This window comes from Ursus americanus, chromosome 23, assembly GCF_024610735.1.
Source record: "Ursus americanus isolate L20-20 chromosome 23, mUrsAme1.1.p, whole genome shotgun sequence".
Taxonomy (NCBI): domain Eukaryota; kingdom Metazoa; phylum Chordata; class Mammalia; order Carnivora; family Ursidae; genus Ursus; species Ursus americanus.
In genome coordinates this window covers 14,045,907-14,070,126 of record NC_142149.1, presented here as the reverse complement: position 1 = coordinate 14,070,126, position 24,220 = coordinate 14,045,907, and the positions used below count along the sequence as shown (strand labels likewise).

General features: G+C 38.7%; 1 protein-coding gene across 3 annotated transcripts in view; it reads right to left on the bottom strand.

The window, feature by feature from the left end:
* The window catches only part of POLG2 (DNA polymerase gamma 2, accessory subunit), a 25,038-nt gene extending 818 nt beyond the window's left edge, over positions 1-24,220 (bottom strand). The window contains exons 1-8 of one of the 3 annotated variants that reach the window (XM_087854210.1): positions 21,242-24,220; positions 17,154-17,280; positions 16,929-17,034; positions 15,935-16,108; positions 11,150-11,290; positions 8,214-8,294; positions 5,859-5,959; positions 3,747-3,884 (exon numbers count right to left, since the gene is read on the bottom strand). In XM_087854210.1, the coding sequence (XP_087710336.1) occupies positions 3,747-3,884; positions 5,859-5,959; positions 8,214-8,294; positions 11,150-11,290; positions 15,935-16,108; positions 16,929-17,034; positions 17,154-17,280; positions 21,242-21,803 (1,430 nt within the window). In that variant the 5' untranslated portion in view covers positions 21,804-24,220. Of the gene's footprint in view, positions 1-2,926; positions 3,885-5,858; positions 5,960-8,213; positions 8,295-11,149; positions 11,291-15,934; positions 16,109-16,928; positions 17,035-17,153; positions 17,281-21,241 lie in introns of those variants that run through there. The other 2 variants (XM_045814575.2, XM_087854211.1) reach the window with 2 other exon arrangements.

Genomic DNA, 24,220 nt, shown 5'->3' with positions numbered 1-24,220 from the left:
TCTGCTTGAGATTCTCTCTCCCTCTCTTCCTCCCCCCATTTGTGCACACTCTCTCTCTCAAATAAAGAAATCTTAAAAAAACAAAACAAAACAAAAAGCTCTAGAGGAGATTCTGAAGTAACTCCAGTTGGATACCTCTAATCTGGATAAACCTCCATAAGTATTTCTAACCTCACCTGCCATGGAAACATTCCATGTTGCCGGTTAGCACAAATGCCTTAGCGGTCGGAGCTGGAGTACAACCCTCCTTGTGAAGGCTGAGGCCCCTAAGAGGACAGGGGACCTAAATAAAGGTAGCTGTGGGCAGGACTGAGATTTTCTTTAGAAAAATGTTTTAAGGGACGCTGGGGTGGATCTGTTGGTTAAGCATCTGCCTTTGGCTCGGGTCATGATCTCAGGGTCCTGGGATTGAGTCCTGTGTGGGGCTCCCTGCTCAGCGGGGAGCCTGCTTTTCCCCCTCCCTACCACTCCCCTGCTTGTGTGCACATGCATTCTCTCTCTAATAAATAAATAAAATATTTTAAAAAATTTAAAAAATGATTTAAAACTTTAAGTATTTAACACCAAATTGCAAAAATGAAATTTAAACTTCTTTGAAAAAGATTTTTATGTATTTATTTTAGAGAGAGTGCATGAGTGGGGGTTGAGGGGGGCAGAGGGAAGCAGAGGGAGAGGGACAAGCAGACTCCCCACTGAGCGCACAGAGCCTGACACGGGGCTCAGTCTCACGACCCTGAGATCATGACCTGAGCTGAAATCAAGAGTGGGCTGCTTAACTGACTGAGCCACCCAGGCGCCCCTGAAATTTAAACTTTCAAGTAGACATATGGTGGTCACATTGGTATGGCAATTCTGAGACTGCCATAATTAAGGTGAGATCAAGCAAATGAGCAGTTGTGGGGCGTGGCTTTCTAATTATATCATCACCCTCGGTATTCTTTTTTTTTTTTTTTTAACATTTTATTTATTTGAGAGAGAGAGAGCAAGAGCAAGAGAGAGCAAGAGCAGGGGATGGGGAGAGGGAGATTCAGGCTCCCCACTGAGCAGGGAGCCCAATGCGAGGCTCGATCCCAGGACCCTGAGATCATGACCTGAGCCAAAGGCAGAAGCTTAATGGACTGAGCCATCCAGGCGCCCCAGCCCCCTCAGTATTCTTGAGAACTGGGATTTTGGAATGGAAGAGATACAGATGTATGATAAAAGAGATTAAGTAAAAGTCCTACAGTCCTAAAAGGCATGAGGGGACATTTTTAGGGTGATGGAAATTTCTGTACTGTCATTGTGGTGGTAGTTACATATTCGTCAAAACTTGTAATTTGTACATTTAAAATTAAGTAAGTTTACTGAATATCAATTTTATCCTGACAAAACTGATTAACACACCCACAGACCACCCCCCCCATACACACACACACATACTCTGCAGTGCTGAATCTGAATCTGAAGTATTGATGTGAATTCATGGCTTTTTTAATTCAGGGGGAAATACACACACACACTTACACATTTGCTAGTACTGAACACTGAAAAGTGCTAGAAACAAAGACCACCTTCTAACAATGAGCATCCCCGTACCCAGATACAGCCTCCAAATACGATTTTCCATTAAAAGGAACCAGGGCTTCTTGGAGAAACTCCGAAACATACAATCTCTGTATCACACATTAGATACAAAGGAAGCTATTAACGACTACTGAAGTTGTATCAAAAGGACTCCAGGCCAACTTGAAGAGGCTCCCACTGGCCAAAGATAGGACAATGTGAACATGAAAGAGAACAACTATAAAGGAGACAAATCCACATTTATCCTACCTCTTTCACACCTCTAAGCAAGTAATAGATGAGATGTTTTTTTTTTACATAAGTATTCAAGCTCGTGAATGAGGAAGAAAGAGAATTAGAATATCACCGTTTTGTCACCTCTAATGAACTGACCTAAGCACTGATCAATGATTGCTAGCATCCCCAAAGAGAAACCACCAGACATTACTGGCTCCTGACGGGAGAACACAACAACCTAGGAAAAATCTTGTCCCCCAAAATTAAACTTGAAACTGATTAAGCCTTTGGATTCAACTTCCAAATCCATAGGAAATTATATATAGAGAAGAACAGGTTAAACCATCACGGGGATGCAATAAGCAAAATCCAAACAGTGGCAAACCCCATAATAAGCAGCCCAATTTCTTAAAAAAAAAAGAGAGAGAGAGAGAGCTCAAGACCAAAAGACCTAACAATCAACTTCAATTTTTTGAAATTATGAGACAACTGAAAACTGAGTAGATACCTGACATTAAAGAATTGGTTTTTAAACTTATGAAAATTCTCAAACATGCACAAATATAAGAAGGCAACACTGAACCCTCATGTACCCATCACCCAGCTTCAACAACTCAGAGACACTATTGTTTTTTATCTATATTCCACCACTTTTTTTTAAACTGGAGAATCTTAAGGCAAGTCTCAGATCATATAATTTCACTCAAAAATATTTAAGTACATCTCTATCAGATAAGGACATTTTTTAAAAAGCCATAACACCATTATCACACAACCAAGGAACTGTCAATAATTCATTAATATCTTTTAGTGTTAAATTTTTTTAGGTGTGATAATGGTTAACAAAAGACACTTAACTAAAATACTTAACAAATGAAATGAGAGCTGCAATCTGCTTCAAACTGACGTGGAAGGTTGGCTGTTGGGTGGATGAGGCAAGATGATCACAGGTTGATGGTTACTGGTACTGGATGATAGTATTGGGGTTAATTATACTATTCTTTGTGTGTTTGGAATTTTTGTCAGGTGAGTAATGATAGTATAATTAACACAAACATAACTAGCACATAAAAGTTCAAAGATTTCTTTTAAATATATCTATTAGAACCAGACATAAAATATATACTGTAATACTAGATTATGGCATCTAACATTTATCTTGCTTTTCAAAAATCAATAAATGTTCTAATCTTTTAAGGTTTAGTTTTAGGTTAATCTTCAATATTTGACAGTACACCTGTGACAGTTTCTATAAACTCTCCCTCTTTCCTGATAATAAAACCCATTTCAGAGAGGGTAAGACACTACCAAAGCCCTAAGGCATAAATTGTGTCTGATCCAAATAAATCCTGATATTCTCATTCCCTCGGGCAGTGACTGGCTCAGGGATAACCAGGTGACCCAGTTCTGACCAATGAAATATGAACGAGTCTTCTGATTGGAATGTCTGGGAAAGCTTTTAGTTTCCCAGTTAAAAAGGGAAGAGTTTTGGCCAATTAGCTCTTGTCTCTTTCTTCCTAACTAGAATGTGGACAAGAAGGCTAGACATACAGCAGCCACCTTGTGACCACAAAGCAGCAAGTATAAAAATAAAGGCCAACATACCCAAGATGGTAGAACAAAAAGGTATCAAGAGCCTGGGTCCCTAACTAAAGAGGACACAATTACACTAGCTCTAGACAGTCTACCTCTAGTTTCTTGTTATGAGAAAAACAAACTACAATTTACTTAATCCAATACAGTGGAATTTTTGTTTCTTGTAGCTGAACATACTTCTGACAGAATGGAATCCATTAAGAACCATAAGTAATAAAAACTGAATTAAAAAGATCACCAATAATGTCCACTTCATAAGAGTAAAGGGGCCAAAAACAAATCTAAGTTAATATAAGACAATCAAATTAGGAAAGGAGAATATTTATTACACAAATATTAAAATCTATACATTCTTAGCTGATGATATGTACTTGATTAAGAAGTCTTTTACTTTGGATATATGCATCATTTCCTTCATTGTGGTGTCTCTACTTCTCAGATGTATTAACCCATTCTCCAAAGTAGCTTCAGTAATCAGAACTGTGAACAGGATACTCATTTCATCATATCTAAGGAACAAGTGGTTAAACAAAATACATAAACACAAATATAAATTGTAAATTCACCATATTACCAGCTTTAATTACTTTAGAATCCAGCCACTTTCCAGAGTCACAATTCAAAAGCAGGGCTTGAGAGTTGGATCAAAAAACACTTTTTTAAAGTTTCTGAACCATATTCGAAGTAAATTTTTCAGAAAGTTTCTCTAACTTATTGTAATAGATGAAAAGTCACCTCAACACATAATCTGGGGTGAACTTCAGAATAGCCTCAGCCTTTTGGTACTTGTATATAATCCAAGAAAAATTACTCTAGACTAAAGTCTCTTATACTACTATTCTAATAAAGATCTTCTACACAACAAATTATACCAAAATTATGCTTATTGAATATATTACTTAGTATGCTAACTTATAGCTTTTAGTTCAGCAATAACAGTATTTCCACACTGGCATTCTTTCTGCTTACCCAAGATACATGATCTCATTGTTTTCTTTGTAGAACTCCATCAGAAATTATTTATCTGTTTACTTGTTTATTGTCTACTTTGTCCACTAGAATATAAGCCTCATAAGAACAGAAAATTTTTCTTTTGTTTACTGCTGTTATCAAAGTGCATAAAACATAGTAAGTGTAGGGGGCAACTAGGTGGTTCGGTCGGGTGAGCACTGACTCTTGGTTTTGGCTCGGGCCATGACCTCAGGGTCGTGTGATTGAGCCTGCAGCAGGCTCCGCATTCAGTGTGAAGTCTGCTTAGACTGTCTCCCTCTCCCTCCACCTCTTCGTGTGCCTCTGTGTGAGTGTGTGTGTGTGTGCATGTGTGCGCGCCCTCTCCTTTCCTCTCTCTCTAATAAATAAATAAAATCTTTTTTAAAAAATCCTCTTTAAAAAAAAACATATTAAGTGTGCTTAATAAATATTTCATTAAAAATATCCTGGGACAATAAAGCCTTTACCATTCAAAAAGACAACTGTAACTTGGTAAGTTCACTCAATTATCCTTTAATGACTCAAAGAATAAGATTTTAGAATTCAGAGGACTGGAGAGTTCAAGAACCACCCCTTTGTTTTACATATAATGAAACCATTAATTGCTTTATCTATAGAAACCTACTTTTTCTCTGACATCATCTGAAAGGTATATTTTAACAAGTTACTAGAGAACTGAAGAGAAAAACATAAAGTTTCTCAACTTTTCACCAAAAGATAGATATTCAACACAAAAAGCTAAAAAGATAACAAACCCAAAGGAGGGAAGAATGGATTACTTAAAAAATGGAATTAATGAAATAGCAGGGGTAAGACCAGAGACAGAAGATCAATCAGGAGATTACTGCAAGAATCCGGCCAAAAGATACTGGTGACTTTAATGTGGGTAGTGCAGTGGGGATGGAGAGAGATGATCTGATACTATTTAGGAGGCAGGCTGACAACATTTAGTGATGAACTGGAGGTGGAGAGTAAGGAAGAGAGGAAGGAGTTAAGGATGATAAATCCAGGTATCAGTCTGGAGGAACTGGGTGAACAGAGGTGCTGATCACTGAAACCAATTTTCTGTCCTTTGTCTGGGATGGAATTATCTTGCATTCAGCCTCAGAATGAACCACAGTGCCAACAAGGAAAAGGCACTCCAATCGTGTTCCCTCAATCCTAATTCAAAAAATGCATCCAATACACATAATTGCATCCCTGATAAAATGATAAACGCAGGTGCACATACTACATGACATTAAGTCTTGAAGTTGCACATAAATATGTGCTCAAATATACCAATGAATATTGGTCCCTGCTGTAGCAATTAGCTAGGGGTATGTGGTTCTATAAACGGGAAAGTTAGGAATAATTTTAAATTGTATTTTATATATATATATATTTATTTACATATATTCAGAAGGATATTTAGAAGAGATTTCTGTTACTCGTAAAGAAATATGGTCAAAAACTCTGAATACATATTTTAGTGACAAGAAAGACAATCTTACCTTGAATAAAGCTGTTCCAATGAGGACTGCACAGTGTCCATATAACCAGGCCACACAGAAATTCCATTTTCTAGTAATTCATTAAATAACCCTTGACAGACCTGAGGAAACAATACAAACAATTCAAGTATGAATGAAGTAAAAGTAGCTAGAATGACTACCCTGTGTTTGTGAAACCACAAATCACTTTTTTCAGTCCTTAACACAGGGCATATATTCTTGTAATTATGTGATAATATTGTTTGCAATTCATACACTGTATATTTATAAATTGCATACGTCCTCTGAAAATGAAGAAATTAAGCACTGCAAAACTATATACTAAATGCAAATCTTCCCTAAGAGAAAATTTTATAACAGATACCAGCATTTTTATCATCATCATTACCCTTCAAAACACTAACAAAACCAAAACAGTCTGTCAGAGAAAACCAGTTAAGTGCAAAGGGCTGTGCGCTCATCTGAGAGCTGGCATCTGAGCCCCAGGGTTACACCACCACAGCAGGAAGAGAAGAGCGAGCCAGTAAAGGAAACAAAGGAGGAGTGGCCAGACAAGTATGAGGAAAATGAGGAGAGTGGTGTTCCTGAAGCCAACTAAAGAAAACGTTTCAAGAAGAGAATGACTGGTTTTAATGGGAATGCTAGACACAAAGCCTGACTGAAAATACAGAATGATGAGTAATATTACATAATAAACTACTATTTTCTTCACAAGCAATGGTGAAGCAAAACAAAGCAAAATTTTAAACACCCTTAACAATCTGGAGCTAAAACTCTAGAGCAGGATTTCTCCCCTTCTGCACTGCTGACTGACGTTCGGCTATTTAGCAGCACCCCTGGCCTCCCTGAGATGCCTACAGCACTCGCCTCCCCACTTGTCACAACCAAAACTGTCTCCAGACAACACCAAATGGCCCAGCAGAGGAGGGCGGCCGTGGTGGGTGAGGGAGGGTATGCCTGGGCTACAGCACTGTTTCTCAAACTTCAGCAAACACTGGAATCCCCTGGAGGGCTTGTCAAACACAGGCTGCTCTCTGCCTCATTACCAGAGTTTCTGATTCAGCAGCTCTGGGGTGAGGACCAACAATGTGCATTTCTAACAAGTTCCCAGGGAAAGACCAATGGGTGTGAAGGTACTTGACATTCTGGGGATAGGTGAGAATATAAATATTAGTAAGTCTAGGAAGTTAACAGAGAAAAATAAACATCATTGTGAATTTTAGTAAGTTAGTGGTTGACAGCAAAAACATCTGCTCTTCCTGTTGGGAGGTAGAAGAGAAGCAGCTCTGGCCTGAGTAAGGAAATGAGAACCCCCTGCACCATGAGAATACAAACAGGTGCAGCCAATCTGGAGACAATCTCACTGACAATAGTGAAATGAAGGCTATGTGTCCATTTTATCCAGTAATCCCATCCCCATGTGTATAACCAGCAAAAACCCTTGCATAGCCCAGAAAGTTCTGTCCTACTACTGAGGGGAAAAAAAAGTTAAAAACAGAATGAGATTACAACATACTCCCTTTTGGTAAATTACAAACACCCAAGGGACAAAATACTACTATGTTCTGATACATAAACAAACCAAAACAAAACAAGGCCTGCAATTGCAATGACAAAAATTTAGGGAGCAGTTCTTTTTTATCCTTTAAGCAAAACAAAACAAAACAAAACAAAACAGCCCCCCAAGGACCTTCTACCTACAAGGGTCTTGGGGAGGCTGCCACAACCCCAGGGGGAAAAGTGGAAATTAAACCACCACCTTCCCTTCCCCTGAATGCACTCTCCCCCCCCTCCCCAGACCTCTCCACAGGAGCCTGAGGAAGAAAGCGGGGTGAATCTTGCTAGTGTCCTAACTCAGGTGCTGGGTGGGTCTGAGTCACCTAGGACCCGGCATGACTGCTGAAGGGGTGTCTGGAAAGAAACTAAAACCCCTCTCGCTTTTCTCAAGAGTGTTTAATTAGACCAGATAGATTAGAAGAACCAAAATAAGGTACAGATCTAGAACATGTGCTTATACCAATAAGTATCAAAAGTGTTAGGTTAAAAATGTAAGTGGGCAAGAAATAACTCACTAGACATCTGTACAAATATTTGAATTACCAAAACTATGCATACTCACCTGAAAAAGACAACTATGACTAAGCACTTTAACAGCAAAATCGCTGAACTGTATGCAGCTTCTTTTATATACTATGCTTCAAATTATCTATAATAAACCATAGTATTTATCCACAGCTATTAAATTTTTTAAAAAAGCAAATGAATCAAAATAAAATTTTAAATGGTTAAATTAACTCATTTATTTGAAGTAATGGTTATAATTAAAATCATGACACTAAAACTTATTTAACCCACCTGTCTTAATTCCGCTGTTGGGCCTCTTCCCACATCCAAAGCAACCTTAACAGGGGCTAAACAAGGGTGAAGTTTAAGTACCTAAAGCAATTTAAAGAGAGGGGGGAAAAAGGATAGCACATCTTGTTTAAATCTAACACAAGCACTATCAAACATGCAGCTTCTTAAACAGTAAAAATTTTGTGTGAAGAGGAAGCTAGCTAAGGTCATAAATCATGTAATGATGTATTCAGCTGGCTATATCCAGCTGCTCATTCATTTTGCCACTTAGATGTTCTGCAGAAGTAAGTTCACTTGATACTCTCCTGTTTTCTGACAACTCCATTTTCCCCCAATCCAAATGCCCCTTCCTGGTATCAATGCCTTCGCTACCCAGCCCCAGCCATGGGATTCATCATTTGAACTTTGTCTTGCCAAAACCTACCACTCTTCTTATTCATCCACCCATTCAACAAACATTTGAATAGCTCCTTGGTGCTAGAAATAGTTCTAAGTACTAGGGACTATCCCTCATGGTGGGGATAAAGAGATAATAAAACAAGTAAATAATATACCACCTTCAAGGTGGTAAGTGCTTAAAAAAAGAGGGGGGGGAAGGAGATAGGAAGTGCTGGCCACGGGTGGGTTGGAGAGGCCTGTTTGCAATTTTAAATAAGGTGGTAAACCTTACACCAGTTAGAATGGCAAAAATTGACAAGGCAAGAAACAACAATTGTTGGAGAGGATGTGGAGAAAGGGGATCCCTCCTACATTGTTGGTGGGAATGCAAGTTGGTACAGCCACTTTGGAAAACCGTGTAGAGGTCCCTTAAAAAGTTAAAAATTGAGCTACCCTATGACCCAGCAATTGCACTACTGGGTATTTACCCCTAAGATACAGACGTAGTGAAGAGAAGGGCCATTTGCACCCCAATGTTCATAGTAGCATTGTCCACAATAGCTAAATTGTGGAAGGAGCCGAGATGCCCTTCAACAGATGAATGGATTAAGGAGATGTAGTCCATATATACAATGGACTACTGCTCAGCCATCAGAAAGGATGAATACCCAACATTTGCAGCAACATGGACGGGACTGGAGGAGATTATGCTAAGTGAAATAAGTCAAGCAGAGAAAGACAATTATCATATGGTTTCACTCATTTATGGAACATAAGAAATAGCAGGGAGATCGGTAGGAGAAGGAAGGGAAGAATGAAGGGGGGATAAACAGAAGGGGGAATGAACCACGAGAGACTATGGACTCTGCGAAACAAACTGAGGGCTTCAGAGGGGAGGGGGGTGGGGACAGGGATAGGCCAGTGATGGGTATTAAGGAAGGCACATACTGCATGGAGCACTGGGTGTTATACGCAAACAATGAATCATGGAACACTACATCAAAAACTAAGGATGTACTGTATGGTGACTAACATAACATAATAAAAAATTATTTTAAAAAATTAAATAAATAAAAAAATAAATAAATAAATAAATAAATAAATAAATAAGGTGGTAAGAGGTCTCCTCTCTGATGTGACATTTGAGCATAGACTTAAAAGGTAGTTGTGGATCTTGGAGGAAGAGCATTTCAGACAAAGAGCACAAATGACAGTTCTGAGCTGGAAGCATGACTGACATTTTCTAGAAACAGCAAAGGGGTCTGTGCTGTTGGAGCAGACTGAGTGAGGTGGAGGGTGGAGGAGGAGGTCAAAAGGGGAGGGTTTTGTAAAAACACTTTAGGGGCTGTGCCTTTTCCTCTGAATGAAACGAAGAGCTTAGCTGAGTGTTCTGAGCAGCAGGGCAAAGTAACACATACCTTTTAAAAGGGCCACTCAGTACTAGTTGGAGGGGATGGTGGTGGCTTTGATCAGAGTGGAAGGAGGGCAAGTGATAAGAAATGGTCAGACTCAGGATGTATTTTGAAGACAGAGTCAAGTGGTTTTTGCTGATGGTTTGGATGTGGGGTATAAAAGAAAGGAAGGATCCTCGTTTGCTATATATCCTATCAATCCTAAGCCCTAGAACAGTTCTATAATGTGACTTTCTTTATGGGCATATCAGGCTAAATGAACACTACAAAGTAAATCACTCAGCTATGCAAAGAGATACTACAAACTCATGGTTTCCAAACCCAGTTGAATACTCAGCACGTTGAAAGTTTTGATTTGGGGCAGCTCCCTTTCATATTCAAGGAGAATATGAGTACTCTAAATTCTTGCCACTTAAACATCTACTCCTCCACATTTTAAGCTAACAATCCTGCTTCCTAATTCCCTAAGAAAATAGAAGATATGAGGAGAACTTCCTTCAAAGGCTAACCAGTCCTGGTAACCTATTTATATCTTTACCATCTTTTCTCTCCTCCGTGCTTTTTCAAATAACTCCTTTTCAAGACCAATCCCTCCACTGGTGTTCTACACCCTGTCTTAACCTCTCATGTTTCTTCCAAAATCTTGCTCTGTTAGTCATTTATTTTCTTTCCTATAGCTTCAGTCCCTCTTCTCTCTTGATTTTGAGCCCATAAACATGTCCTTGACCCAGGCCTATCGATAGCTCCTGTGATCTAGTGAATAGCCACTTGGAGTCAGACTAGAAGCAAAGAGATCAATACCGTTAAATCTTGCTAGTCTGACATACTCCTGCTTAACACTCTGATACAAGTGGAAGCCATGAAGGGAAATTTTCAGGGGCTAAGATTCAGAGATTGCTCTCTATCTGTCTGCCAGGATCAAACAGAAATGCCTCTGGGATTACCTAAAAGGAATGCCTGGTTCTATTCTGTGAGAACTTGCTTATTACTCCTGTGGCCAGATTCTAAAAAAATGAAAATGGTAAAATAAGCTGCACTGAAAGAAATTTATTATTCACAGTTTGTGTTAAAAACCAAGCCCACTAACATATGAGGGAAAAACATGTTTTTAGTTTCCCAAGTTTATCTCTAAAATATCAAAAGCACCTTTCTATGAAGATTCTTCTTCCTTGTAAAGGAGTTCTCTGTGAGCTGGAAAGAATCGTAGAGGTAAGCCAGCACACCTCGGTCTAGATTCCCATTAACAGATAAAACATAGGGAACCACATTTTTTCGTCCATCTCGGCCCTTCACAGAAAAGTAGAACAAAAATACAGAATCAGTTAGCAGAGCTCTCTCTTAAAACTAGAGACTTATATTATCAGAACACAAACTTACAAATTCCTTCTACAAAGCATCCACTCCAGGCCAACCCTATGCTAGGCACTGGGACCACAAAAATGGTTATGACATATTCCCCGCTTTTAGGGAGATAGGGTTTAGATCAGTGAGTCTCAACTGGTTATATATTAGAACTGCCTTGAATTTTAAAACATAACGATTTTATGCTTGGACCCCCACTCCCAGGGATTCTGAACTACCTGGATGGGAGTGGGACCTCAGCATCACTATTTTTCCAATGGTCCCTAAGTGAGCATTATAATAAAGAGGATAATATTATAATAAAGTTCAGCAGGGCCCTTAGAGAAAAAAATTGGTATGCTTAGGGATAGGGGTTTGGAGTATAATCTCTGGAAATGTAAAGTTTTTATAATAAGCAAACCTCTTTTATTTTTTATTTTTTTAAAGATTTTATTTATTTATTTAACAGAGATAGAGACAGCCAGCGAGAGAGGAAACACAAGCAGGGGGAGTGGGAGAGGAAGAAGCAGGCTCATAGCAGAGGAGCCTGATGTGGGGCTCGAACCCAGAACGCTGGGATCACGCCCTGAGCCGAAGGCAGACGCTTAACCGCTGTGCCACCCAGGCGCCCCAGCAAACCTCTTTTAAAAACTTGGTTTTGGGTATTTACTTTAAAGCTATATTTAAAAATAAAAAATATACCATAACACATGCTATAAATCAGGGGTTGATCAACAGACTTATTTCCTTTCTTTTAAACTGATAAAGAATCACCGCAAATTTTTTTCAATGTCAATCCTAAAAATTTAAAAGGTTTTGCATATAAACAGTTGTACCTTTATTCTTCTTTTTTTTATTATTATCACAGTCATCTGAACATTCATGTAATTCTCTAATACTTAAAAAAAAAACACTTTGTCAATCCTCAACTTCTATTATCCATGATCAAGCACAGTCTTCATTAACACATATGCATTGGCATTTTAAACCCATTTTAATAGCATATGGTATTATAAAAATTAATGTAAATTTGTCGTCAAAAGGCAGTACTCTTAAAACGAAATCAGAGAGGGAGACAAACCATGGGAGACTCTTAACTATAGGAAACAAACTGAGGGTTGCTGGAGAGGAGATGGGTGGGGGGAATGGTAACTGGGTGATGGGCATTAAGGAGGACACTTGATGTAATGAGCACTGGGTGTTATATGCAACTGATGAGTCACTAATCTCTACCTCTGAAACTAATAATACACTATATGTTAATTAATTGATTTTAAATTTTAAAAAAAGGCAGTACACTTACTGAAATTTGGGATTCTCTACTAACTTTTTAGTTGACATCTTTTACACTTTTATAGAACTGATATTCACTGTAACTCTAGGGCAAGCTTTTGTGGTGCATTTGAATAAAAAAAAGACTAAATCATATTTAAATATTAAGAAGATTTTAATGTTTTTTCTTTTTTTTTTTTAAAGATTTTATTTTTAAGTAATCTCTATGCCCAATGTGGGGCTTCGAACTCAGAACCCAGTGATCAATCAAGTCGCACACATGCTCTACGGACTGAGCCAGCCAGGCACCCCTACTGTTTTCTAATTCTTTGAAAATTGGAAATCCAAGGATGCAGAGATATCCAATAGCAACTCTTCTTAGCTAGAATATCTGATTTCTCATACCACCCAGAATGAGTTTCTTTCTATCTTAACTCTGTTTTCAGACTTTACTGATCTGCTTTACCATTCTCTAAAGATCCCTCCAAGAATATATTTAGATGTTAATCGTAAAATTTACTTAAAAAAAAAAAATACAAAATAGCCTAAGAAGCCTTTCAAAAAAGCATACTAAATGGCAGGAATTCTATTTATTATTTTATAACATGGTCAACTAATGAACAATTTTGAGAACCATGGAAATGGAAGACCAACAATTTAACGGAGAGAAAACTCTGCAAAATAAAGCTTTTCATTGAGATAGTGAAAATTACCATAATAATGAACAAACTAAGAGACTAACAGCCATGACAAAGAGATTGTCTTTAAATTCCTGGTCATGAGATTGGGGCGCCTGGCTGGCTCAGTCTGAAGACCATGAGACTCTTATCTCAGCATCGTGAGTTCAAACCCCACGTTGGGTGTAGATTACTTAAAAAAAAAAAAATGAACTTAAAAGAAAATTAAATTGCTAGTCATAAAACTGATTGGTTTTTAATTAAGATAATGATTATTTAACTATAATGACTATGATAACCAAGATAAGTTTCATATGAGAGCTGAGTATCCCAAAATGAAATGTGACGGTGTTGGGGTTATGGGAAAATATTCATAAATAACCTTTTAAATTTTTCATTAGTTATTTATATTTAAAATTAATCTGTTTTCTCTAATTAGATGAGAACCACTATGTTTTAATTATTATATTTTCAAGTTCCAAGTACTTTTTTCACTGATAAGACTGTATTAGTCACCAAATAGCACATAAAATTCCACCTGTGGCCAGTCAGAAAATCTAAACATTCAAATCTGGAACCGCTCAAGAATGGGTCAGCAGAGAAAAGGGCTCAGCCACAATTCTATCCATCCACATGGCTCCTACAACTTTGCATCCACAGGGCACCCTGAAAAATATTACAGCTATTTACGAAGTGCCCTGTGGGATGCAAAGGCAAAATTCCTTCTCTAAAAAAACTATATCACCTGTTTAAATTTTTGAAAACTATTTTAGGAAGTAAATGAAGCACCTTTTCCCTTTGGCCAGGCCTGAGTTTGGTCAGCTAGCTAGTACACCCAACCGGGGTTGATCCAGGGCCAAACTTTTGGCCAGTGTGTCTAGTAAAGAAGGGGACACTGAGGTTCAAGGCCAGGCTTTCTAACTTTCCTCCCTCTCCATGTTCTGGTCAGATCACCTAGTGAGGGGGGCTATTAAAGGGAGGGAGCAGCAGCATGTCCATAGTCAAGTTCTCTAACGTCTTTCTTCCTTTTTCCTTCCCCTGGTTCAAATGCTCATCTACAGTGTCTGGTGCCGTGGGACAAGGGGTGTATCAGAGCTGATCTTTGCATAAGAATGGCAGGGAGTTTGGTTACATATAAGAAATGAAAAATCAATACACTGAAGATACTGGGAGCCAGGTTTCTCACTGTCAGAGAAGAGAATTATAAATTTGGAAAGAGGTAAAGCTGGAATAAACCTTGTGGCATTAGACTAGAACTTGAAGAACTGGTATGAACTCCTAGTTTTTGATAATAGCTAAATACAGACACAAATACAGAGGTAAGTGTGTAAATACATATGTATGTAATTGCCTCCAAATATTTCCTAGCTGTGTCCACAGAAAGGGCCCAGAAGCAATGATACCCAGTTGCAAGGAGTACACCTAGTAGCCAAATCTCAGATTTTAAATACATTTTCCTCTACTAAGAACTAAGGTTCCCTGGAGAAATGGATGACTCCACAGCTAGACCAAGAAACAAGATGATCCTGACAATTAGTTGCTACAAAAAATAAGAAGTGCTCAGAAAATGATGGGGACATGTCAAAAGGACACTGGCCAAGTCTAGGACAATTTTAGCATCAAAATAAAGAATGCTAGTAACAGATTATAACTCTTTGAGAAAAACAGGAATCTGTAAGCCCATAAAAAGAGAGAGAGGAGGGAAAAGCTCAACTCCACAGTATACTGTTGATAAATTAATCGAAAAGAAATAATGAAGTAATAATAAAATTAATAATAATAAAAAAGATACCATTTGGCAGCCCTCATAGTAATCACTGCACAAGAATCACCAATGTATGCTGCAACTGGTAAGTCAAAATGTGGTCAGAAACAGGTTATTCACGTAAAGTGTCTGCCACAAAAGACTTATCAATTACTAATTAATTAAGTACAAAATATTTGTCAACTTTACGTTGGAGAAACCTGGTATCTTAACCAAGAGATAAAAGTTATCAGCAGTAACAAATACGGTATCATACGCCTTGCGATATGATGCACTGAGAAGAGGGCAGCATCATTTCTATGGTACTCCTAGCAAAAATACACAAATCATGAGGAAACATGACAGAAACTCAAACTGAGGGACATTCTACAAAGTAACTACAAAGGCCTGCATTCTTCAAAAATGTCAAAGTCACGGGCTGCCTGGCTGGCTCAGTCGGTAGAGCAGATGACTCTTGATCTCTAGGCTGAGTTTGAGCCTCACATTGGGTGTAGAATTACTTAAAACTAAAATTAAATGTCAAGGTCATGAAAGACAAGATAAAATGAACTACTCATTTGAAGGAGACTAAAGAGACATGACAATGACATGAAATCCTAAATTGGATACTGGACCTATAAAGGGCATTATTAGGATGATCAGTTGTATCTGAAGGATTACATGGATTGGATGGTAATAATGGATTACTGGTACATTCCTGTTTTTGACAGCTGTGTTGTGGTTACATAGGTGACTGTCCTTGCACTCCAGAAATACATACTGTAGTATTAAGAGGTCATGGAGCCCCATGTCTGCAACCTGTTCTCAAATGGTTTCAGAAATGATCAGTTAGAGAATCTGGGTAAAGGGTAGACCGGAGTTCAAGGTAAAACATACGTGTAATTGAGACTCATTTCCAGGACACATGTGTAAAAGTTCACGGTCTCCTAGATTCCACAGGGTCTCTATTGGCTCCTTTCCCCACGGGAAATTGTAATAAAGTTGGTTTCCTTTTCGTCCCTCTTCGTCCTGACAATCGCTGCTGCTGAAGTTAGACGGACTCACAGCAAACTGGAAAAGAAAGTTTGTTTTATTAATTTATGAAACTAAATGTTAAAAAGTAAAGTTGCCTGAGACTTTTATGTGGCAACTGAATGAAACTGGTCAGGTCCCATATAAAAATTATGAAGTTCAGTTAAAGATGAGCAAATGTATTGCTAAAAATACTGTTTTTAGCCTGAAAGAACTACACAGAAAAACTGCTGGAGTGATCTAGCCTTTTTTTGGCCGGTTAATAAGAAGGGAAGGTGACCATAAACTAAGTGAGATGGAGAAGTGTATACTCACCTTTCTTATCCTCTGTGAAGAGTGTGATTCTTATTATTCCACTTAGTTGAGTGGGTGTTTGGGGATTTTAAGAATTGGAGAAAGACAAGACAATGGTGAGCCACAAACACCTACTTCAACTCTTTCCTCTTCAGCGCATACTAAAACTTGATGATAAATCACAGAACCATTTTGACAAAGAGAGAGAGTTCATGGACGGAGGCAGGGAGCAAAGACTGAAGCTGTAAGGGTGTGCAAGGGTCAAACTCTATACCAGCCAGGAATGCCAGGTAAGGGATCTGAACTCTATCTCAAATGCAAAGGCTTACCGACAAAAGCTTCTGAGCCAGAGAGACATCAACAAATATCCTTACCAAAGTAAACTTTTATATGGAACAATGAAAATCATTACAAAGAGGCTTTTACTTGTACTTATTCATTTATTAGAACTGTCTCTTACAAACATAACATAGCTCCACATCAAATAAAATTTCATTTATTGTAGCGAAGTATTATCTCTGATACACTAAGACACATCACCTATTAATTATTAAATTAAGGGTACCTTTCTCCACCATAGGAGTCGATGACGTAACCAAAAATCAAGCCACTGGCCTGCAGTTCTTGCTGAAGAAAACCAAACCAGTGACGCCTCAGTCTTCTCACCGATTCTTTGGATATCAGAAATATCAGACAGTTACTTACTTGAAGATTATATAATGTATCCCAAAGTGAAAGTAACTGGTTCTTGATTTAATACAAGGCCAAGTTATTTGCCATATTTTTGTACCTTTTAACACCATCAGGTGTCTGCTTAGTATCAGAAACAGGATGAAAACACACTCCAATCTGAGCAAGGCCATAAGGTAACCTCTTGTTTACCAGATCCAGGCAATTAACATAGTGCTCCAAAGCACCTGTCAAAAGAGAAATCTGTCACCATATAAATCTATTCTATAAACCCAAGTCATAAGGGTCAGTTTATAAACAAAGTAAAAATACAATAATGCTAACACAGCAGTACAAGCAGCATGGAACTATTCAGGTAGATCTTACTTGATTACTACTTAGTTCCCCATAACTTTTTAATTTGATTTTCAAATCTACAAGAAAGTTGATAGTACAATACCTGTATACTCTTCAGCTAGATTCACCAGTTGTCAACATTCTGCCACATTTTCTCCTTGTTCACCCCAAAACATTTCAGCATGTGTCTCCTACAATTATTCTCTCTATATATTATACCATAAAATTAATCATAATACCGTAATTTCATATAACATAAGGTCAATATTCTATTTTCTTCAATTGTCACCCCAAATGTCATTTATTGTTGTTCTTTTTATCCCTAATTAATAATGGCTCCTGCTCTGCATTTTGATTAGGTCTCTTTAGTCTCTTTTAATCTGGAACATTTCCCTTTATTCCTCCCTCCTTTTCTAACTTTTAATGACAGTGACTTTTGGCTTGAGTCCAGACCAGTCATACCAGAGATTTGACTGATTGTTTCATTAACTTGGGTAAATCATTTTTAGCAGAAATAAATACTACATAGTTAATGTGTATGTCTTCTTGCATTCTAACAGGAGGAAAATAATATCAAATTATCCCGTATTAATGAAACTAAATTTGATTACCTGGTTAGGTAGTGAATATCCATTCCCCAATAATATCCTGCTCAACAATCTTCCACCCAACATTTTAGAATCCATTGATGATCCTGCTTGAATCAATTATTATACCGGGGATTACAAAATCACAAAATGGTGATTTTTCTGTCTTTCCTTCTACATTTATCACATGGGTTCTGTAAAAAAAGTAAACTTTCTCCACCTCCTTCCCCTACCAGCAGCCTCAACTATTTACTTTTTTGATTAACACTATACATTTTTAATTTTAATGTGTTATGACCCATTACCATTAATATTTAATATTCAGTTTGTCTCAAATTTAGCCAGTGGGAGTATCCTTCAAGTCAGCATCTGCATCCTTTTGACATGACCTAACTAGTCGTCAAATAAGTCTTTGCTTTCTAGTACCATAAAATGTCCCAAACTCACCTTGTACTTTCCCTGCCCCAGACCTGGGATAAGCCATTTCTCCAAGCACTGGTTCACTTTAGAAATCAAAATCTGGGTATTAGGTGTGTTCACTGCTATTGAGTGTCATTACTTCTAGGCCCTTTCAATGAAGAAAGTTAAGAAATAATGTTTTTTTTAAATTATGAGGTCATACTGATATTGCTAATTCAAATTTAATATTGCAAAGTTTATCCTTGTCTTCTTTTATATTTTCATATTTTCACAGTGAAAATTTTGGTTTCCTAATAACATTAATCTATCTATTTGCTTTATTGTATAACATATGAAATAGCTTCAGAATTATAATTCCAACATTTCTATTTGGAATAAATCTAAGTTCAAGATTTCATTGTAGTTCTTTATGGACTTTGATTCTATCCCACTAAATAACCGCATTGTGTTTAAGTCACTTGCGATTTCCACTTCTGGTAATAAATAGATCAGCAAGATAAGAATAGCTGGTCAAGAAACTTTAAAAAAAATCTGCGTAAAGACTGAACTATCAAGGCAGTAAGGACTTGAGGGTCCAAAATATAGAGAGAAGGGAGGAGCAGAGAGGTGAACCCAACGTTTAGTGTTGCTTTTCTAAATCTCAAGTAGCAGAGCTGAGAAGCTTCCTGACATCTTAAGGGACTGGGAAGTACAAAAACTGTAGTTCCTGGCTCCTCAAGGAGGGGGGGCTATGGTAAATACTCCAGCCTTTCACTAGGGACACTTCAAGAGCCACACTGTAGGAGTAGAGATGAAAACCCTGGAGACCAGCCTCCAATAAACTTAATCCCAGATTGTATTAAGAAGACATGCTCCCACTCTATGAGGCGCCTGGGTGTCTCAATCGGTTAAGTGTCTCACTTTGGCTCAGGTCATGCTTTCACGTTCCTGGGATCAGGCCCTGAATCTGGCTCCCTGCTCAGTGGGGAGTCTGCTTCTCCCTCTGCTCCCCCCCCCCCCACTGCTTGTGCTCTCTCTTAAATAAATAAAATCTTAAAAAAAAAAAAAAAAGATATGCTCCCACTCTAGCTGCCTGCCAGAAGCAAAAGTAAATCCTCCCAGGAAGAATAAAACGCCACACAGAAGCTCAATTTATCTCTACAATTTCACAGAATATCAGGAGAAAAGTCCAAATGACCAAAGGCCCAGAGAAAAACAAACACTAGAAACAAATATCTGAGTTATTGGATGCAGACTTTATAAAATGTGATTGTGTTCAAGAAAGCTGATGACAAGATGGGGAAAGGTCTAACATACGCAATTTGTCACAGAACAGAGGAGAATGGGACAATAACAATACCTGGAAATATAATGGCTGAGAATTTTTTAAAACTATTCATAAGCAGAGGCTACCAAAGTAGTTCAGACATGAAATAAAGAGAGCAAGGATCTTGGGAATAGAAGGAAGTGGCAAACTGGGTAACCTAAGCTAAAAACAGTAGTGAACTAAAGGATTCTTCAAATAAGTGGTTTTAAGTTTCCTAAAGGAAAGAAAATGTCTGGTAATATCAATGGATGTTTTGATGAATGGACATCTAAGCCAGCTAAGTTTCATTTTCTTTCTTTTTTTTTTTTAAGATTATTTATTTATTTCAGAGAGAGCACGAGCGGGGGGTGGGGGAGGGAGCGTCGGAGGCAGAAGGAGAAGCAGGCTCCTCACTGAGCACGGAACCCAACACAGGGCGCAATCCCAGAACCCCAGGATCACTATCTGAGCCTAAAGCAGATGCTTAACTGACTGAGCCACCCAGGTGCCCTTAAGTTTCATTTTCTAATAGGGAAGAAAAGATTGATTTGTTTTGGACATAGTAACAAGTAGTGATTTAACTTGCCCCAAATAAAGACATCATGGAATAAAGTAGTACAAATCAAAACTGTCAGAAATATTCACCAGTTTGCTTTAGTTTGCTTTAATTATTAAGGAAATCTTTAAAAAGCTATGATGTGGGTACTAACTTTCAGAGAACCATGGACATTGGTCAAATTACTCTGTAGTGCCACTTAATTAAAATAGTAAGGACAGCATTTTGCAAAGACGGGATGCTGTGGCAGCAAGTATGTCCTGTAAAGAACTTGATTTTTTTTTTTCTTCAGAATCTCTGTCATCGTGTTCTATTTGACTTTAAAGGCAAATGACGGGGGCGCCTGGCTGGCTCAGTCAGAGGGGCAGGTGACACTTGATCTCAGGCTCGTGAGTTCAAGCCCCACGTTGAGCGCAGAGATTACAAAAATAAATGAACTTTAAAGGCAAATGGTGCCCCACAATTCCTGGGTATTCACTCAAAAATCAGTTGTAAATCTTGATTAGTCCTATTATTTTTAGTCGACTCAAAAATCACTTAAAGGGCTCTGCAAACAACAGAGTGTAGGTTTTCAGTAGGAAAAATTGGGAGAGGGGGATTTTCTTTTTGCTCTAGAAGAACGAACTCTTGATTAGCCTAGTGTGTGTAAAATAAAAGAGTAACTGTGGAAGTATTTGCCAACATCTTGGTAACGACGAACAAATGATTCACATGATTTAATTTACCCCTAATTCTAGGGCTGCTCAATTAAACTGCAGGGTTGCCCCGTGAAACTGAGAGCGTCCCCTGGTCCTTCAAGCCAGATTCTTTAAGGAACAGTAACTATTCCACAGACCAGTTTTCTCCTTGGTAGAAATACTATCAATTATACCCAACTACTTCAAAAACATGAAAATCAGATAATTTCCTGTCCACGTGAATAAAGGACCAGTTGCAATCGGCGAAATCTAGCAAGTCTGCCTTTCCACCCCATCTATTTTGAAGCATGAAATCGTGAAGCATACCGTGAAGAAGGCTCTCCCGTAGCTTCCCAGAAGTTTTTAGTAAGTTTTCAAGAAATGCTACTAGCTGTTCCTTACTCAGCTCTTTGTCTTGCAAGATTTCGCGTAGAGTTTCTGCTGAAACTAACCTGAAGGCACTGTCCCCAGGCAGCGTAGGGCCAGGCTCATGATGGAGGGCATCTACCGGGAAGACCTGCTCCCTGAACACCACCACCGAGGACCACCATTCTGCTGCCAGGTTCTTCCGCAATTCTATGCCCAAGGGGCCAAAGCCGGGGTGGCACCCGCTCAGAAGAGAATGTCGGCTAAGCTGCCGCTTGCTGCCACTGAAGAAATGCCTTCTCTGACAGATCTCTACCAGCTCCTCGCTCCCCTCACCGGACTCGGGGGCTTCGGTCGGCTCGCTCCCCCGGGGCAGTTCCGCGTGCGACCTCAGGGGCACTCCGAAGGGGCTACTCCCTTCCATCAACGGTTCAGGCTGTCCCCCATCCACTCGACCTCCAAACCCAGACAACAGGCACCTGCAGACTTTCTGGCAGGCCCTGAACGCTGCACCAGAACGCATCGCCCGCGGGAGTTAAACAGCACAGTATCCCATTAACTGGTTGATCGCGGGAAACCGCCACAAACATGAGCCCGGGAGCCAACTGCGCAAACGCGACGGAAGTGACCATGCGCGCGGCCGACCACACCCACGGAAGCGCGTCACCGGGTTGCGGCTGCAGCCGCCACGGGCCTGTCCCAGTTGTTAGGGCAGATGCCGACCCCCTACCGTTTCTCGCCTCCATTTAGACCGGCCCCTCTAGTTGTTAGATCTTTTAGCACCTATAAAGGCCGTTCCCGTCTACTATTCACTATCATGAAGTACTAGGAGTGAGCCTTAATTTTTTGCAAATCACATCAAAATACTTAGGCGTTCCCCGAATCATTTGAATACGCCTTTTCAAATTTAAGTGTTGGCGAAAATAAACCAGTTCCCACTTTTAAAGTCTTAGCCCTTTATGGTGATTTAGAGACCCAGGCCTTAGCCTTAATGCATTGTAAACGCTGCCGCCATGTTGCCTGCCTACAGGAGTGAGAGTGTGACGGCGGAACGGGGATGGATTTTACGTAGTGGAACGGAGTTCTCAGCCAGCAGTGCTTGCATCCCCTGGGAACATTTTGAGAGGAAGGAGCCCAGCCATTTTAAACAAGGCGCCCAGGTGAATGTGGAGGCACACTGATAATCTCTAATATAAAGGCAAGTTTTTCTACCAAAGAACCCTTTTACAGGTCCATCAAAACACGATTGTTTTAAGACAGATCCAGGACTAGCAGGCATTTGTGACCTCACAGTTCCATTTTCACTCAGCCCTCAGAATTGCCCAACTAGTGGAAAGTGGCACATCCCTTAGAAGGAAAGCGTTGCTTCCAAAGTCTATGATTCCTATTGCTAGCCTCCCTTAAAGTGATTAGGGTAACCTTGAAAGATTAATGCAGATGAAGAGAACAAGCTACTAGATTCTATTAAACTACCAAGGGGAAGTTTATTAAAGGACAGCTTAGCAGTTGAATTTTAACTGTCATGTTAATTCATCATTACATGTAACATGTTGCAGGACAGGTTCAGAAAAACATTCTATACAAGCACGTGTGCAGAAGTTTGTTTAAAAAAGAAACAAGATTTTTTGCTGGAAAACAATTTTACTTTAAAAATTCTATTTAAAACTCTTAAGTTCTATTAAAAGCTGGGCTCTATTAGTGTGTCTTCCAATCAGGAAACACAATTTAGGGAAGAGGCCTATACACAAATAAATAAAAGCGAGAATGGGGAGAAAAATCACATTTATTAGTTCAGACAACCACAGGCTGGACACAACACACATGCTAAAAAGTGGACTGTCTTAAAACTTACTTCAAAGGTAAATAGGTAAATGTTTTCCACAGCCCCACAATCATTTCAATGTTTACAAATTAAAAGGCCGTTAGACATTAAACAGTAAAATATGTAATAAATACTCCAACCTACCCCAAAAGCTTCTTATAAGTTAAAAGTCATAATGAATTTGACTAACCATGCTATTGAAAACTGTTCAAGTCACTAGAGGCTGAGTCAGTTTTCAATGTATTAGTCCTAAAAATACCACTTCCCCATCCCCTACCCCAAGCAAATTCTAGTTTTACATTTGAGAGATAAGGCATTGACACCAATTAAAGCCTCAGTTTAATAATCAGAATTTAAATGAAGTCTCATGAAGACCTCTCCTCTCCTGACAAAAAGAAACATATATACCAGACTCTCTGGGAAGACATCCAGATCTATTTCTAAGTCATTATTGAGACAAGTTAAGAAAGGTTGGTGAGCCAAAGTTAAATCTGAAACCCCCCCCCTCCTCCCCTGACCTTTCTAGCAATAAAAAAACCATGTTGACCTAACAAGATGACTTATACAATAGTTACTGTGCTTTTGGTTATGTTGCCTCCTCTTGGTTAATCATTAATTTCAACAGGATTTTGTTTGAATATGAATAGACCCTTCAGTTGGAGTTCCCTAACTATCATAAAGACATTCATGATTCCCAGTGTAACTACAGGTTAGTGCCAAGAGCCTGAAGACCCTGATCTATATAAATTCAAACTTAGCTCTTGGCCAAAGATCTTAAAAGGTGTAGTCCTTTAGCTTTTGTTCACCATTTTAGTAATTTACAATAGAGCCAAGAGCAAAAATATAAACTACTCTGAAACAGCAAGTTATTTGGAGCTTTTCAAATGATAAAATTTTTGTAAAGAAATAGTCATCCATGTTGCTCTCACACTAAGCAATTTGACGGTGGGGCTATGCAGTTGATTATCTATTTTAATCTTACTTCACCATTCTGCTAACAATTAGGCTATTAAATGACTCACCTGATGAGGTACTGACAGAAAGCCTTAATGCAATTTAGCCTACAATTGTAAATTTACTTAATCTCATTTTAATTCTTGTAATATAAATAGATAATT